We start from the raw sequence: 18,689 nt of genomic DNA, 5'->3' as shown, positions 1-18,689 counted from the left end.
ATTCGCCAAAATAGCTCCGTAGTAAATAATATTAGATTATGAAAACCCCATACATTCAAAATCGAAACAGCATATATTAAGCAAAATGCATAGTCTCAGAAGTGTTGTGAAGGGAGAAATGTGTTCTCAGAAGTGTTGTGAAGGGAGAAATGTGTGAGATGTTCGTTGACTACTAGCAGGATTCGAAACAAAAAAACTCCGGGTTCGAAGTAGGATGTTTTCCAGTGGCGCCATCTATGGCCAAGAATTCGACTTCTGCCACACCGTACGTCGCACCCGTTTATAGGGCGGATCCATTCATACATCCATTCATTCATCCACAGATCGTAATTTTGACCTGAATCAGAGAACGATCGATCTCCAATCCAGTACCCTAGAGGTATTGATTTGGTATGGGAACATGGATGACTTTTGCGACTCGACAGATTTAACGTGCATCAGTCACTTTACTACACGGGGAGTCTTCGGCCGGCGGGGTTCGAACCCACGAACTCTTGGACATGGGCCCAGTGCCCTACCGACCAGGCTGTCCCCCGGCCCGTAGGATACTCTAACCAACATAATTCTACAACCCAGCAAAGAGAGTAAGACATCAGGACATAATTTCCAATTTCAATGGTATAAAGATAAAGTGTTGCAATTGGAAAAATATGACCCCAAAACTTAGTCAAGAGATCGATAATTTTAATTTCCATTTTTGCTTATTTCACTACATCTTAAAAAATTTTAATCGAATGGAAAATTTAAAGCTTCCTAACTCTCCCTGGACTTGGTGGTATTGATATGGTGGTTAGAGCATTCTAATGTGAACCCAGATGTCCTTGGCTTGATTCCTATCGGTAGAAAACGATTGCAACTCTTTGTATCATTCAAATTGGAAATTAGTATGTCATGATGTGTCATTGCGGAGGTTACTATATAACGATCCCTAACTCTCTCTGGACAGGAATGTGCAACGGTGGTGGCTTCTAGCATCATAATACGAACCGAGCGGTCCTTGGTTCGAATCCTGCAGGTGCCTAATGAACAATTCTCTCACACGTTTCTCCCTCCACATCACTTTTGAGACTAAGCATTTTGCTCGAAAATAAGAATATGCTGTTTCAATTTCGAATACATGGGTTTTCTAAATTTCGACTATTATTTGTTTAGGAACTCTTTTGACACGTCTTTGCTCAATTTTGAAATACCCTTTTTTACAGTGTATTTATTCATTTTTTTATCCTACTTATAAACCTAAAAATACTCATATTTAATTAGTATTTAATCTCAAAAACAATAAATTTCATGGCATTACGATATTCATCTATTATTTTCATCATAATTTTTAATAACGGGTACCCTTTTTTAGTTAAAACTTTATACCTTTAATCCTAAGGAATTAAATATCAGTATTATTTTCATCAGGATTCATCATTTTTTTAACATAGTTTTGTTCTCATTGTTATCAACAATAGTTAAGTCAGGTTCCATAATTAAAGGCCAAAATACATCCATTATTGGTAATGATAGAAAAGTCAAATAGAGTTAGTATTTTATAGATATTCTTTGTAATTTTAAGCATGCATACATCCCCTATTATAAACAATGCAAAATACATAAATGATAGTTACAGTATTATACCCAAAGGTACGTATGACTTCGATCGTAATTATGATCCAAAAGTCATAATCATGAAACTAAGCAATCAGTTTAACTAGTCATTAGAGATCTCGTGCTGAGGGAACTATCTAAAAACTACCCTAAAAATAATTTCAAATAAATTTGGTATTACATTTTCAAAATAATGATAAGGAGAAAAAAATATGAGGAAAATTTCAAACTAAAAGCATTTGGTTTTTGAAAAAAGCTCTAATCACCACCTATTTTTTCTCTTAAATAGTAATTGCTCCCTATTTTTTCCGCCTTTTTCAGATCCAAAGCCATCTACATCTGAGATGACGGGTGAGTGTTTAAAAACACAGTTGCCCCTTTCCTTTAACTGTAACTGTACTCATTCACTTACTAACACTCAGGACTTCTTATGTTAATTCTGCATGGTTTATACACTTTACTTTTAAAACCGGTTGACCCTCTAACTTTTAGTTTATGCACTAATCCTTCTTTAGTACTAATTAAGCACTACTTTCCTTATGTGTTCGTTAACCTTGTTAATTTAAATATGCTACTAGCTACTAAGCTTTAAAAAGTTTCTGTATTAATTTTTCTTTTCTAAAAACATTTTCTTTTGCTGTAGTGAGCGTGAAAGTTTTATAATTCGTCAGCATGTTTTAGAAACAAATCAGAAACAATGCAGTTTTGCTTCTTGTAAGCACAATCTGCAGAAGTTGAAATTTTTAACAAACAGAGTTGACATTTTTATACCAATAGTTTGATTATCTTCTTAATTTCACTAGTAATTATTTATTTTTACTCTATTAAATCAAAATAGAGACGGTTTTGTTTCTGAAAGCATTAAAGAATAGTAAGCTTTTAAAGCTGCTTAAGATTCTATATAAATATTACTTTATTACAGTGCGTTATTTTAATAAAGGAGTAATTTCAATTACAGAATAAATAAAAAGTCATTCCATAGAAATAGCTTAACAGTTTTCTTGATAGTTGTAAAATTTGGATGAAACAATCCAAGAAATCTAACTTTTTCATGGTTTAAAATAGTGTGAAAAGTCTATGTCTTGCGTCATCTTCAATCTTTTTAAACTAATCTAAAATGCCATATTCATGTGCCTTGTTTTAAACTGTTTAAAATTGTCTGCAATTAGAGCTTCTTGTGTCTTGTGTTTTAACCGTTACAAAGAACCTGTAATGTCAGCTTATTTTACGTTGTTGTTGTCCGTTCAAAAAAGTTTGGATATTAATTCCATGTCTACAGTTTTTAATTGTTTAAAATTACCTGAAAAATCAAGTTGGATTCATAACATTTAGCTATACAGTTACAAAATTGAGAATCCGGATGCTTTTTCTTAAACTGGTTCATCTACTAACTCTGTTCTTGTAACTTCCAAGTTCTGTGGCTTCTTGTCTAGTTTCGCCAAGCAATGGTGTCGTTTGTGACTAACACTCCTTCTCCCTTCTCTTACTTTTGAACAAAAGTTATTATATAATTTAGCGATTGACATTTTATGTTGACCAATATTGTCGCCAACAGTTCCAATCGTTTCCACAACTACTGTAAAATCAGACACGTGTCCTCCTTGCCCCATCAAGTGCATCTGTCCGGCCATGGCTGATTTCGATGACAATGAACTGGACATAGAGGGTTAGTGACATATTTCGTTGTCTTTTTCTCATAAACATGTAAACAAGTTTTTTTTTTAATTTCTAGTAGTAAAAATTTCTATAACATGGAATAACTTAATTATGTAGAATATAATAACTTAATTTTTTTTTCTTAAACTTCTGATTTTAGTATTTTTTTCTTTTCAGCTAATAATTTTTTTAAAAATAAAACGTCAATTATTGACATTTGAATTTCTATTAGTGTTAGGTTAGAGCTACTTACAAAATGTTTCGTTTATTTGAATTCAAACTAATGAACATAGAAGATTTCATGAGAAATTTCGTTGTCTTTAAATTAATAATTGCGCTAGAGTACTTTTATTCCTATAATTATCGGTAATTACTTTTATAATTAAACTTACAATAAGTAATTTTATGAGAGGTAATGGAATGACGAGTACACTGTTAAAAAATTTCATGTATTTGAACTCCAAAATTGGTGACAACCACTTTACGCCAAAGTATCGCCAATAGCTGGCAGAACGTCTTATCTAGCATGTATTATTTGACTCACAATATATCCTTAACTGGATATAGCGATATTTGTTTTTTATTTTTTTTTTTAAATCCTGGATGTTACACAATACATCAATGACTCAGCTTTGATGGCTGACTATACGTCTTATCTAATATGTATTAGTTGGCTCACCTTATCTGGTTGTGGTGATATTTATATAAAAAGAAAAAGATTGATATTACACAATACATCGATGATTTAGCTTTGATGGCTGGCAGCTTGTCTTATCTAATATGTATTATCTGGATGTGGTGATATTTATATTAAAAAAAAGATAGATCTTCCACANCTCCTTCTCTTACTTTTGAACAAAAGTTATTATATAATTTAGCGATTGACATTTTATGTTGACCAATATTGTCGCCAACAGTTCCAATCGTTTCCACAACTACTGTAAAATCAGACACGTGTCCTCCGTGCCCCATCAAGTGCATCTGTCCGGCCATGGCTGATTTCGATGACAATGAACTGGAAATAGAGGGTTAGTGACATATTTCGTTGTCTTTTTCTCATAAACATGTAAACAAGTTGTTTTTATTTCTATATCTAGTAGTCAAAATTTCTATAACTTGGAATAACTTAATTATGTTAAATATAATTAACTTAATTATTTTTTTTAAACTTCCGTTTTTAGTGTTTATTTTCCATGGAATATTTTATTTTTAAATAAAACGTCAATTATTGACCTATTACCTATTAGTGTTACTTTCAAAATATTTCGTTTATTTGAATTCAAACTAATGAACATAGAAGATTTTATGAGAAATTTCGTTGTCTTATAATTAATAATTGTACTAGATTACTTTTATCACCTATAAATATAGGTAATTACTTTTATAATTAAACTTATAGTACGTACTTTAGTGAGAAGTAATGATAATAACCGAACGAGTACACTGTTAAAAAAATTTGTGTCTTTGAACACCAAAATTCGTGCCAACCACTTTCCGCCAAAGTGTCGCCAATGGCTGGCAGCATTTCTTATCTAGTATGTATAATCTGACTAACAATATATCCTTAACTGGATATAGCGATATTTATTTATTTATTTTTTTTAATCCTGGATGTTACACAATGCATCAATGACTCAGTTTTGATGGCTGGCAATACGTCTTATCTAGTATGTATTATTTGGCTCACAATATAACCTTATCTGGTTGTGGCAATATATATATTAAAAAAGAAGAAGATTGATATTACACAATACATCGATGACTCAGCTTTGATGGCTGGCAGCATGTCTTATCTAATATGTATTATCTGGATGTGGTGATATTTATATAAAAAAAGATAGATCCTCCACGATACATCGATGACTCTACTTTGATGATGGCTGGTAGCTCCTATTACCTAATATGTATTACCTAGCTCAAGATAGATATCATTATCTGAATATGGCGATGTTTGTTCAAAAAATATCGATGTTACAGAATACATCGATGACTCAACTTTGATGATTCGCAACACGTCTTATTTAGTATGTATTATTTGGTTCACAGTATATCCTTACCTGGATGTGGTGATATTTATATTTAAAAAAAGATATTTATATAAGAAACAAATGACTCAGTTTTGACGGCTGGCAAATGTCTAATCGAATGTCTGCTTCAAGATAAATATTCTTATCTGAATATGGCTATATTTAGATTTAAATGAATATAAAAAACGATCGATATTACAATATACATTGATGATTCAGTTTTGATAGCTAGCAACACATCTTATCTAGTATGTTTTATTTGGCTCAGGATAAATATCCGAATTTCAATTTACCGATATTTATAAAAACATCAATATTACACGATGGTCCAGCTCTGACAACACTTCTTATCCAGCATATTTTAGTCGACTCAGTTGACTCTATTTTGATAACTTCTTTTTAATAATTCAAATTTTTCTGAAATAGTCTAAGATAAGAAAAATAAATTACGTCAAAAACTTTTGAGACTCTCAAATAGAACTTTGAAGAACATCACTCAGCTGTTACGTGCTCAGCTCCGCTGAAAAACTTCAATCAATTGTTGTTGAGCAAACTTTCGAAAAAATCTCCTCTAAGGTGTTTTAATACTTTAAAAACTTTAACTTAAGTGGTATATAATCCCTCTCTCGATCTAAATCTTTATTTTCTTCTTCAGATTTTAATAGTTATCGAATTCTTTGAAAGAACATAAAACTGCAAAAAACTGCGCCGCCAAAAAAAAAAGTCTTCATTATGCAATCTCAACAATTCACTTTCCGATCCTTATTTTCGTAACTTTCACCAATATCGCCAATTTCTGCTGTCGCTGTTGTTGATTAAATAAAGATTTGCGCACAAAGAAGCAATGTGCTCTCTTGTACGATTCCAATACTTTATTAAAGCTGTCTTCGAAGTTTTCATTCTTCATCTAAGAAATAGCCTTTCCGATATCTGTTGCCATTTTTTTTCTATCGTTTTTTTTTTCTTTTTTAGCGAACAGAAAATTTAACATACGAGAAAGAAGAAAAAGATGGTAAAATGGAATAAGGGGAAAAAAATCAAACTATCCCCCTGCTTGCAGAGATAGTTGCGTTAGGGTAGGCTGCAGGTGTTCCAGAGCGTTTCTTGACGTTCATCGATTATTCTCTCTTTCTAGAATATCGATTAATTTTTTTCCTTCTTCAGCTCTACATCAAAAACTAATCTGTGAACATTTATCCAAGAGTATGAGCTGAGAGAAAAATGGCCCGAAATCTCGATAGTTCTTTACCATACATCTTACGCGAGCCATTGCCTCTCTCTTGAAGAAGAATATTCCAAAGACTTCCTCACCTTTTTGAAAAACTTGGTACGCAAAATAAAAAGGAATTTTCTTTTTTTTTTCTTTTTTTTTTACCCGGGCATATCTTAAGAAATATCGTAAACTTAAAGTCCCGTTTACCTATTTCTATGTGTTATTTCTTTGGAAAATAATGTTACGCCGTCTACAGGAAAGTGTCGTTTTTCTTACAGCAAACGACTTCGACAGTTATAAATCAAAACGTTCTTTTTTTTTCACCTTCTACATACACAAAAAAAGGCAATTTCTCGTGTGTTTTGATACTGTCTTTCCATTGTTTGGTACTCTTGTGAGCTATTTGAACGGTATCAATCGCTTTTTCGAATAGCCTAACATTAAGATATATTTTCCGTATCAAAAACTTCAAGCTTATTTTTTTTTTACCTCCTAGTAGAACTTTTAAAACAAATCTAATTTCATCTTTTCAGCTTTTATAAAAGAAAGCTATTTCGGCTATTTTTTTATCATTATTTATTTTATAATATTTTAAACTTAAATTTTAAATTTTCATTTTATTCCAATGTACAAATTCCTATATTAAATGCTTGAAAATCAAAAATATTTTTATCTTTCTAACCCAAATCAAGTCTTAGAATTGCATCATATTCCTTCCCATAAGTGCATTGTTTTATTATAAATAATAATTAATTGAAAGAATTATTTCTGGTCTCTTTTTATTACAACGGTGATTAATCTTTCTAACCCAATTCAAGTCTTAGAATCGCATCATATTCCTTCCCATAAGTGCATTGTCTTATTATAAATACTAATTAATTGACACAATTATTTCTGGTCTCTTTTTATTACTCGGTAACGAAGGAAATCAACGGTGATTAATATTTATTACAACCCTGATTAATCTTTCCAACCCAATTCAAGTCTTAGAATAGCATCATATTCCTTCCCATAAGTGCATTGTCTTATTATAAATATTAACTAATTGACACAATTATTTTTGGTCTCTTTTTATTACTCGGTAACCAAGGAAATTAACGGTGATTAATATTTATTACAACCCTGATTAATCTTTCTAACCCAATTCAAGTCTTAGAATAGCATCATATTCATTCTCATAAGTGCATTGTCTTATTATAAAAATTAATTAATTGACAGAATTATTTCTGGTCTCTTTTTCACACTCGGTAACGAAGGAAATCAACGGTGATTAATATGGGAGTTATTTCATAATTAAAAGTGAGCTATTAAAACCTTAATTAATAATCATGGGAAATTTAAAATTCAAATGAACTTAATTATAAATCTCAAGAATTGATGTCGGTTAGAAACATAATACTAATGAAAGTGTTTCGAAGTAAAATCGAATATTTTTCATTTATAGTGATTCGTATACAGAGGCCACTATTATTTGCACTATTATTATTCGTACTATTTGCCCTATTTTACGTATCTGATATAAATTTGTATTTCTTATTATATGGAGTGAAAAAATTCTGGTTAATGAAGCCAAAATATACGATATTTAAATCATTCATTTGGTAATTTTTCCGTTCTAATAGTAACAGTTTGTGGGAAATTCTGGTTTTCAAAATTATATTCCTTATTCTAGCCCATTTACTAAAAAATACAAAACTCAAAAGTAAATTTAACCGAATATATGGTTTTTATTCTATACACCATTTTAAAATGACCAAATTTTACCATATTTACCAAATTTTATCCTATATTATAAAACTATATTTTATTTTTAATGTTATTGAAATCATTTAAAAAGCGTGTCGGAAATAATTGCCGAGATCTTGGTTTTTCCATAGAGAGAAACACTAAATTGTCACAAACCAAGATCTGTTATTTCCTAACAGATATTTATAATTGCTATGGTTTTATTTTGTAAAAGATGTAACATGGTATTGTTTTTTACAACACCTTATTAAATTTGAAGCCAGTTTGAACGATATTGTGGTTGAAAGTACCCATATTATGGTTAAACATTGAACAGATATTTCTGAGAATATTTCGGAATAACCCGAATTAAAATAATCTTATCCCGGGAAAAATTCTTAATTTTCTTTACATATTAAATAAAATATTACATAATTCTTTAAAATAAATTAATTATTTTATGACTTCTTAGCAAATCCTTAATTTACGTTAAAATTATGCAGTTTAAAAATAACTTAGTGAAAAAAAAATGATTTTTTTTCAAATAAATTTATTTATTCATTGTAAGCGGAGAAGGAAAAAAAATCCTATTGTTGACTCTTTTCTTTGAACTAACTAAAACAAACAAATTATATTGAAGTGCTCTAATTACTTCTTTTTTTTCTTCCTAGTTCTTTTTCTTTTGAAAATGAAAGCATTTTCTGAAAAATTTAGATAGACGTATAATCATCATTATATTACAAAAGAACAATTAGAAAAGACATTTAGGTAGTTTCTAATCGGTGCTTAAACTAATCACATCTTCGAAAATTATCAATTTTTCTCGTTTGAGCCTTGTCTTAAGAAAAAGAACAAAAATTTTCCTTTATTGCGTCTTTTTCTTAATAGCTTCGATGATTTTCGCAAATTGAGTGAAAAGCTACCAGAAAAAGCAGTCGTAATTCGATTTGAGAAACAGTCATTCTCAAATCAATTTGTTCTGCTAAAAGGACCATCCCTTTTTTGGCGTTCATTTATTATCAAAAATGAATTTTGTCCGTAAAGTGGCACTTTCTTTTATTTTACTCGCAATGAAATTATCGCTCTTATAATGAACTTTTGCAGTATATAAAATTAAAAAAAACTGAAAAAATTGCTTGGAAATGCATTATTTTAAAATTTACTCTGTGAATAATCATCTATTGCTTAAATTTATTTCGAAAATTTACTTATATTTTTATTATCGCAGCCATAAATATAATTTCAAAATAATTTCCAATGGAGTTAATTGCCGAGTTTATTATAATTGTTATTACCGTTATAAATATAGTTTTAAAATAATGTATTACTAATTCTCCAGGTTTTGTTTTTATTGCTGTTATACATATTATTTTAAAATTATTTCATATAATAAATCGTAAGTAATCCGAATAGTAAATCGAAAAATTTGTTTTCAATTTTCTGAAAGTAAATAGTAAAGAGAAAATCAGAATTTCTTTTTTTTTTTTTTTTTAATTGACGAAGATNTTTTGTTTTTTTTTTTTTTTTTTTTTTAATTGACGAAGGATTTTTTAAACATTTATCCAGCAATTTTGATACTGATAATACTTGAAGTTTCCTCCTATTATTTTCAACTCGGGAATGTCTTTTAAAATCGTTTATAACTTAGAGATCTAGTATTTTATTTGATGTTAGATAAATGAGTTATTTAAACTCGTTAATGTTACAATTTAATATTAAAATCAATTATGTTTCCATATAAAAAAGCTTTTTGATTATTTTTAATTCCGTTTAAAGAAAGCTCTTTTTTATAAAGATATTACATTTACCATTTTCTGAATTTCTATGATTGAGTAATAAATTGTTAATAAATATTAATGTCCTCATGTCAATAAACAATGTACTTTAAATCAACCTATATTTTTTTTATATCATTCAAAATTATATGCAAATAAACGCAATCTTTTTATATCTATGAATAAAAATATTTCATTAAATACATATTTTTGCTTTATTCTAATGGCAACATACGGAAATATACGAAACTTTTTAGCAAACTCTAAACAGTAAAATATATATCAACATTTTTATGTAAAATGTACGAAAACTTTTCAACCGAAATTTTAATGGTAAATTTGTTTTGTCAACAGTACGTAAAATACGCAGAAACATTTTTACTAGATCTCAATGGTAAATTCGCTTTGTCAATATTACGTAAAATATACTGAAATATTCTTTCCGAAATCAAATGGTAAATTTATTTTATCAATATTACCTACAATATACGTAAGCTTTCTATCAAAATCCAAATTTAAAATATACGTCAACATTATTACGCAAAGTTTACGAAAGCTTTCTTACTAAAATTTGAATGGTAGATTTGCTTCGTCAAAGACACGTAAAATGCACAGATGCATTTTTACTAAATCTAAATAGTAAATTTTTTTCGTTAATCTGTCGTAAAATATACCAAAATGTTCTTACCAAAAAAAATGGTAAATTTATTTTGTCAATAATATGTACAATATACGGAAGCTTTTTACCAAAATTTAAATGGTAAAATAAACGTCAACATTATTACGTAAAATATACGAAAACTTTTTTGCCGAAATTTAAAGGGTAAATTTGTTTCGTCAATAATACGTAAAATACACGGAAACATTTTTACCCAAGATTAATTGGTAAAATCTATCCCTTAATATTACGTGAAATACATCTAAGTTTTTTTTTACCAAATATCGCAATGATAACATCATTCCGTCAATATTACATTAAATTTACGTTTATTTTACGTATTATGAAACATGGGAAGTTTCCCAATCGCCATTTTTAGATTGTATTAGGGCTCCAACTGTTGATTTTAAGAAACTAAAAAAAAAAAAAAGAAAGAAAAGAGGATTCCTAACCTGCTTTTTAACTTCCAACTTCCTCGCTTAAAGAAGAAACATGTGATGTTGAATTAAAAAAATTTGTAGAAACATGCGAGTTTAAACTTTTCCATTGCTCAAGGTCTAATTTATTTGTCATCAATTAGGCGACACTAAAATACGATGCCATAATATAACATTTAAAAAGAGTAAACTCTCAAGCATACATTCATCGTGAGTGTTCCAAATACATGATAAAAGTTTTTTTTTCTTTTTTTAATTTTTACTGAATATAGGTGGATAATTAATGAGGGAAATCTAAGCATTAGAACACTATTCCTTGTGTACCAGATGGTTTGGTAAAACCAATCTACTGCGATATAAAATAATTATTAAAATACGTAATAAATTTGTTTTATATAGTAATAATAATAATTTTACCTTTTGTTTTAAGAATAACGAAGTAACATTTGCAGTGAAATAATTTGTTTTAGAATTATAAACTACTTTTAAAATCTGCATGTTTATAGAATATTTGTAAAATATTAATCTCATATCAAGTTTAAGTTAGTATAGATTCTTTAGCGAGAAAATATATATTGTAAAATTGTTTTTATTCAAAAATTAACATTCCATTGAACTTCATATTTTCTAACTGTAATATTATTTTCAATTTCCTTAAAAACAAAAAAATTTTATTAAATGCGGTATTAACATTGTAGTTAATATTTTACTGTCAAAATGTAATATTTTGTAAACGTCATCTCCAATATTTCAAGATCTCATCGGTTTGAAAAATACATTGCTTAGCTAAAACACTGAAAGTATCTTTAAATTGTGAATTTTGAAGTACTACTTTAATCTCGAATGCTAATGTGCAAAAATTTTGGTAAACTTTGTATTTTTTTCTTCTTAATTTAGAAGCCCTATTAAATTATATCATATACAAAATTTATTTTTCAAACAATGTAAATTTCCCCAAAATTATTTTTCATGGATATTATCATAAAATTTCTGACTACAAAAATAATAAATTTATAACAAAAAAATATTTTTTTACTCAGCAAAATCGATTGATTCGAAATATTTGCGTACGATTCATGTAGATCAATTGATTATCTAGGCAGTTTCTTGTGTACGTCCAAAGTAGTACATAACATAGTACTCGTATTAACAAGATTTTTCATTTATAGTGATTCGTNAATACTTATTCTGACGAATGTAGTCAACACATGCATTTTTTCTTTTAAAAATCTTTGAAATATTTATCATGAACTTCTAACAGCGTTAATGTCTTCATTAACAATCTCAATGAACCGCGATGGCTCAGGGGATAGAGCGTTCGCATTCCAATGAGGTGAACTGGGTTCAAATCCCAGAGATGGCCGATAGATATGAATTCCGCATCCGGCTAGCCCTGACCACAATGTCGACGTGAACTATCCTCAGTCATAGTCTGATTATGGGTTAGAGTCCCCTTGCTGTCAGGCTAACCGTGGGAAGTTTTCCTTTCCATGTAACGCAAATGCGGATTAGTGCGGAGTGGAGGGTTTCCTGTGTTGTAAACATATATATATATATATACAGTCAAACCCCGCTATAGTGAACCTTTCAAGGGACGAAATTTCGGTTCACTATAACCGGGAGTTCACTATATCCATAGTGCTAACAATTTTAACTAAGTTTTCCGAACTGCTCCTTTTTATTACATTATTTAAATAAATGACCAATAAAAAGAAATACAAAAATTATTAAAAAAGAATATGTAGTAACAAAAAATGTGTTAAGTTTTATTTTTCATTACTCTTCGTCTTGCGTACCAAAAATTTAGGGATGGGAGACTGAGATAGAAGAAGCAAATAAGAGAAAATACTTATAGCAACATTCCAAACAATAGATAGTTTTAAAAATTGGTAAATGTATTTTATTTGGAAATTTCAAAAATACCAAAAAATGAAGAAAAAAATCAGTCTGAGACAGAAAAAAGTTTATAATATCCAATTTCTTTTTCCTTTTGGTTGACTATATCCACAAAAAATAATATTATGTGTGTATAGCAAGGCACGGGAGCGATCATTTCGTTCACTATATCCGGGAGTTCACTATAAACCATGTCCACTATAACGGGGTTTGGCTGTATANAAAAAGTTTATAATATCCAATTTCTTTTTTCTTTTCGTTGACTATATCCACAAAAATAATATTATGTGGGTATAGCAAGGCACGGGAGCGAACATTTCGTTCACTATATCCGGGAGTTCACTATAAACCATGTTCTATAACGGGGTTTGGCTGTATATATTTATTTATTTATCCAAAAAACAAATAAATAAACCCTTTCAAAATTTTATAAAAAACAAAGGATACCCAACTGAAGTAATTAAATTCTATGTAAAGTCATTGATTTAATTGTATATTACTGTAAATAAATTTACTAAAAAAAAAAATTTCTTCGTTATTAATGTAATTTTTACCATGTGCAAATCCGTGGTTAAAATTGAGTGCGAAACAGGCAACTCATGTTTCTTTCTTTTTTTATATAATTTTTTTTTTCTTAAATAAATGTAAATTTTCTAAAATTATTAATTGTTAACTTCTTTATATTATCCAGTATAATATTACCTTGCGCATATCCATTTTCGGGTCCATCCTTGGTAACTAACAAATCAAAGGCACTTCAATACTGCAGTAAGAACGCACTTTAATACAAAATCCTTCTGTTTACGCTTTTACCTCAATTTACGCTTTTGATTTCATATTTTGCAATCTGGCAATCTTGTTACGAAAATATTTTAAATCATTCTTGAAAAATTTCTTGTTCATTTAAGTTCATTTGAATTCGCTACTCGCTTTATAGATTTCATTTCATGTTTTATTCTGTTTTTTCTTAATATTTTATTTTCCGTTTTTGCGTGATATTTTTACTTATTGTGTTCTATTTTTTTTTATTCAAGTACAAATTTCTCCCTTATCCATTTGAAAATCCTAGAAAATGTGCAGCTTTCATACACGTAAAAAAAATCATAGTGGGGAATATTGTTTTGTATTTGACTATTTAATAAAATTCAGAGCCTACGATAAGGATTTCTAATTATTAGCCAGTAAATTAGCCATATATCAAACGTATTCGCCAATTTTCGAAAGTCTTCGCCAAATGCAAATTTTAATATTTTTTTATGATAATTTTTTTCTCATAGAAAACTATTTTACGGTAGTTTGTTTCAGGCTTATATTATTTGGACCCAATTCTAATTGGTTATGCTTCTATCTACTGAAAATTACTGTAATCGAATACAAAAGTTAAATATATTTTTTTCTTTCCAATGGAAAAAAATCATTCGGCAATAATTTCACCAAAACACAATTTTAATCGCCAAATTTACGATTTTTTCACATTTGGTGAGGTGCTGAAAGCTTAGCGACAAACCTATTTTGAAGAAGTTTCTGAGCCACAATGACAAGGTAATCGTCCATCTTTTTCTCCAAAATTTGATTTGATTGATTTAAAATAATTTAAGAATAGAAAGGGTAATTTATAGAAGTTGAGATCAACAAACGCTTTTATGTTGGAACATTCTGAATCAGGCGCTTTAATCCGCTTCTCCATTCATAGCCTATTTGGATCAGACGGTCTGTTCAAAATTTTACATGTTAAACAGATTTTAATTGTACCAGCCATTTCATTTTCGAAAATTTGAATGATTTTCATTTTAGACATGTTGTATATGATCCTGAATCATGCCGACCATTTCTTATTCGAAAATTTCATTAATTTTTATCCTAGACATGTTGTATATGATCCTGAATCATGCCGACCATTTCCTAATCGAAAATTTCATTAATTTTTATCCTAGACGTGTTGTATATGATCCTGAATCATGCCGACCATTTCCTATTCGAAACTTTCATTAATTTTTATCCTAGACATTGTTGCATATGATCCTGAATCATGCCGACCATTTCCTATTCGAAAATTTTATTAATTTTTATCCTTGACTTGTTGTATATGAGCCTGAATCGTGCCGACCATTTCCTATTCGAAAATTTCATTAATTTTTATCCTAGACATTGTGTATATGATCCTGAATCATGCCGACCATTTCCCATTAGAAAATTTCATTAATTTTTATCCTAGACATTGTTGTATATGAGCCTAGACAAACATATATTTTTTTGTTTAAAAGATATAGCCGATATTTTCCTATGGTAATTTTTTCATTATTCTATATGAAAATTTCAATAATTTTTATCCTAGACAATATTGATAAAATACCGTCTCGTCTTGTCACGCGTATTGTGTATGTTAGTAAACGTTATGAGAACTTGCATTTGCGAATGTTTCGTAAATAAAAGAATTTTCTTATTTTAATGTATCTTATTTTATTCTTGCAGTTATCCCTGATGCTCCTGAATCCTCCAGAGATTATCATCTTATTTACACAGCTGAAACCTTGGCAATAGCTGTGACGTCCAGCATCGTGTCTTCACTAGTTGTGGGATTCATCAGCGGTTACATCTTCAGCAGAAGGTGCAGGAATGAAGAGATGGAGAACCCTTACGACGAGGGACCTTATCTTGAGCAACAGCACAATGCTCGCATTGACCACAGGAATATGGACACATTCCTGCCCGCCACGGTCAACAACAAGCCTATTAACCTGGTCCTTAATGTGCCGCCAAAAAGTGGCAAAACGGCCAACAGCTCGGCCGACAACAAACCCATCCAGAAAGTGAAGAAGATCTACTTATAGTCACTGGAACTATAAATTTTTTTGTGTACATGTGAGTGTGTGTTTGTCAAGAGCCATTTTTTCCATTGGTTTAAAAGTCGGCACTTTTTCAATGAATTCGTTGCAGGACATGGTATTGGGTAGACGAATTTTCTATTCATTGAAGTCAGTGCTCGTTGTTGGGAAAGTGACCGGAATAACCTATAAGTGACCGGAATTTGTATGGAAAAGCTCTTCACGTGTGTCGTACACGGGAAAAAGCATATTTTAGGAATATGTTTGGGAATGGTGGTAATGACCCTCTGCGATCGTTTCGATTTTCCTATTTTCTTCCGTAAACTTTAAAACGAAGGGATAAGCATGCCAGTTTGTTTGTGGTACTACTTTTAAAAAGGACGGTGATGAAAAGTCGAATGGAAAACTGCCCCGAGCACTGGACTTTTCTCCGCCGATTTCAAGCCAGTTTAATTCCAAAGATTCACGTAAACTAAAACATTTTTCTTAAGAGAAAAAAAACTTAGTATTTTGCTTAAGAATGAGCCTTTAGAAGTATTTCTTGATGTGAAAAATAAAAATCTAAATATTTGTTATTATGAAGTCAGAAAATAATACAATCATTGAAATACATAGTCTTGGAGTGATTTTTGAAATATTGATTAGTCTCTTGATGCCTAGTGTTGAGTGCAAGGGAGACTCTTTTTAGTCAGCAAATGAGCAAGAAATTAAAAAAAAATGAATAAACATTTTGGATTTTTTATTTTTTTTCCAAGAACTGTAATAAAAAGACATTTTTTTCTCTTCTTCCCATGTGGTTGACGTCATTTTCGAAAATTGATGACGTCACATTCATCCATCATTGTCACGAGCATTGCCGTCAACTATGCAGTACGCAGTGTTTGTACATAAATGTGAAATTATTGTGGGCTTTTTCTGTCACTAGTTCTTGTATATCACGAAAAATAGAATTATAAGGGCGAACGACGTGGATGAATTTGATCTAACATATAATTCTAAGCATTTTATTTGCACATTTCAGTCAGAAAAATTTAATCTTCTTACCTTGCACTGTAAAACAGTGCAAACTTTCTTCAAACTTGAAAGATGTTTAATGGAACCATGTTCCCGTTCAAATTGAACCATACCATCATTTATGCAACAATATGGTTCAACTTAGAACCATGATGATGTTGCAGCAAAAACTATATTATGGTTCCACTAAGCACCATAATAATGCTGCAACAAATTTGAACGATATTTTGGTTCAACTGAGCGCCATAATAATGTTGCAGCAAATTTTAACAATATATGGTTCAACTAAGCACCATAATTATGTTGCAGAAAATCTTAACGATATGGTTCATCTAAGCACCATAATAGTGTTGTAGTAAATTTGAACGAGATTGTAGTTCAACTTTGCATCACATTAATGTCACAGCTAATTTAAATGATTTTTTTATATATTTGAAACGTTTCGAAGTTTCTAATCTATCTTCTGCTACATTTTTGTGAGAAATATCCTAACACACGGCCCAGTTTTTGAGGGGGATTAAATTAAATTACAGAGTCACAAATTTCTCCATGTTCCCATAACAAATCATACCTCTGGAGGTACTGATCCAGGAGCTTCCTTGTCTTCTGGATTGGCTCAAAATTACAAGGCTACCGAGTTGAACATTAGTAGTCGTAAACCCAAAGATTGGGTCGGCTGTTCAACGACGGTTATAAAAGTATCGAATAAAATACCTGCAAAAAAATTTATTATTTTATCTCTATCTTGTTTTTTAACTTCAAGTAATTTAATTTGATGATAATTCACGATAATTTTCTTTGTTTGTAATATTGAAGGAGACTTTTAGCGATTTTAATTATTGAGGGGGACTTATACCCACTATCCCCCCCCCCACTAAATGGAGTCCAACGGATATCAACCGAACTAAATTTATTACAATTGTTATTGAAGTTTATCAAAATATTGTAAAGCTTAATTTAGATAATGACCTAAATTATGTTTTATGTAATTAAAAATCAAATATGTATGATAAAATAACACATTATACACACATTACGTTACACATACATTATACAACAACAAACGCATTAGAAATAAACTATACATGAAAATGAATACAATATGTCTTGTAATCATAAAAAATATAAATTTGATATCAAAATAATTATAATAATTACTCTTTAATGTTATTTTTTGAAAGATAAACGCATAGTGGAATTTATATTAGAACTAAAAATTTGCTGCGAAGTTTGAATGAAATCTAATAAAAAGAAAATATCTTAAAGTTGGTAAATTGTTCGGAATCCACGTCGTTCGTTTATTGTGACAATATGTCACACAGCCTAAATTCGGGTGAGACATTTGTATACATCTTAACTCACTCGTTTAAAGCTTGCAATAAATAATATGTGCTTTTTATACGAATATGATTGTATAAATGTCGACGTATAGATGAATTACTATGTATAGTTATACACACAATTAAGCGTAACCATATAAATATTTATGAGGATCAAACTTGGGCAATCTAAAAGAAACAGATTATTTTTTGTGATAATTATACAATTATATGTACAGGATCAAAAAATAATTCTAATTTTATTTAAAATTCAAGAGAATTGTGATTTTAAAGAATTTTATTTCATGCAAGTTCATATTTTATTTGATGAATTGTAGGACAAAATATTTTTTTTTTAAAAAAAGAAAAGAATATTTTTATTCAAAAGATCTCTTACCAAGTTTTTTTTTTAAATTTACTTTTACTATAATAATTATGATATTTTCTCTCACTTTTATCTTTTGCAATAATATTTTATGTGTGCATATTGTTAATTATCAGTGATGTGATTTCTCCGCCCAATTTGCTAAAATATGAAAGAAAATAAATGG

At 29.6% G+C, this 18,689-nt stretch overlaps 1 protein-coding gene across 1 annotated transcript in view; it reads left to right on the top strand.

Annotated features, from left to right (window-relative positions):
* The window catches only part of LOC107449387 (semaphorin-1A), a 561,149-nt gene extending 543,074 nt beyond the window's left edge, over positions 1 to 18,075 (top strand). The window contains exons 18-20 of the mRNA XM_043039234.2: positions 1,915 to 1,944; positions 3,149 to 3,327; positions 15,453 to 18,075. Of these exons, the coding sequence (XP_042895168.1) occupies positions 1,915 to 1,944; positions 3,149 to 3,264 (146 nt within the window). The 3' untranslated portion in view covers positions 3,265 to 3,327; positions 15,453 to 18,075. The remainder of the gene's footprint in view (positions 1 to 1,914; positions 1,945 to 3,148; positions 3,328 to 15,452) is intronic.
* The last annotated feature ends 614 nt before the right edge of the window (positions 18,076 to 18,689 follow it).

Source organism: Parasteatoda tepidariorum, chromosome 1, assembly GCF_043381705.1.
Source record: "Parasteatoda tepidariorum isolate YZ-2023 chromosome 1, CAS_Ptep_4.0, whole genome shotgun sequence".
Taxonomy (NCBI): Eukaryota; Metazoa; Arthropoda; class Arachnida; order Araneae; family Theridiidae; genus Parasteatoda; species Parasteatoda tepidariorum.
This window is presented reverse-complemented; position numbering and strand designations above follow the sequence as displayed.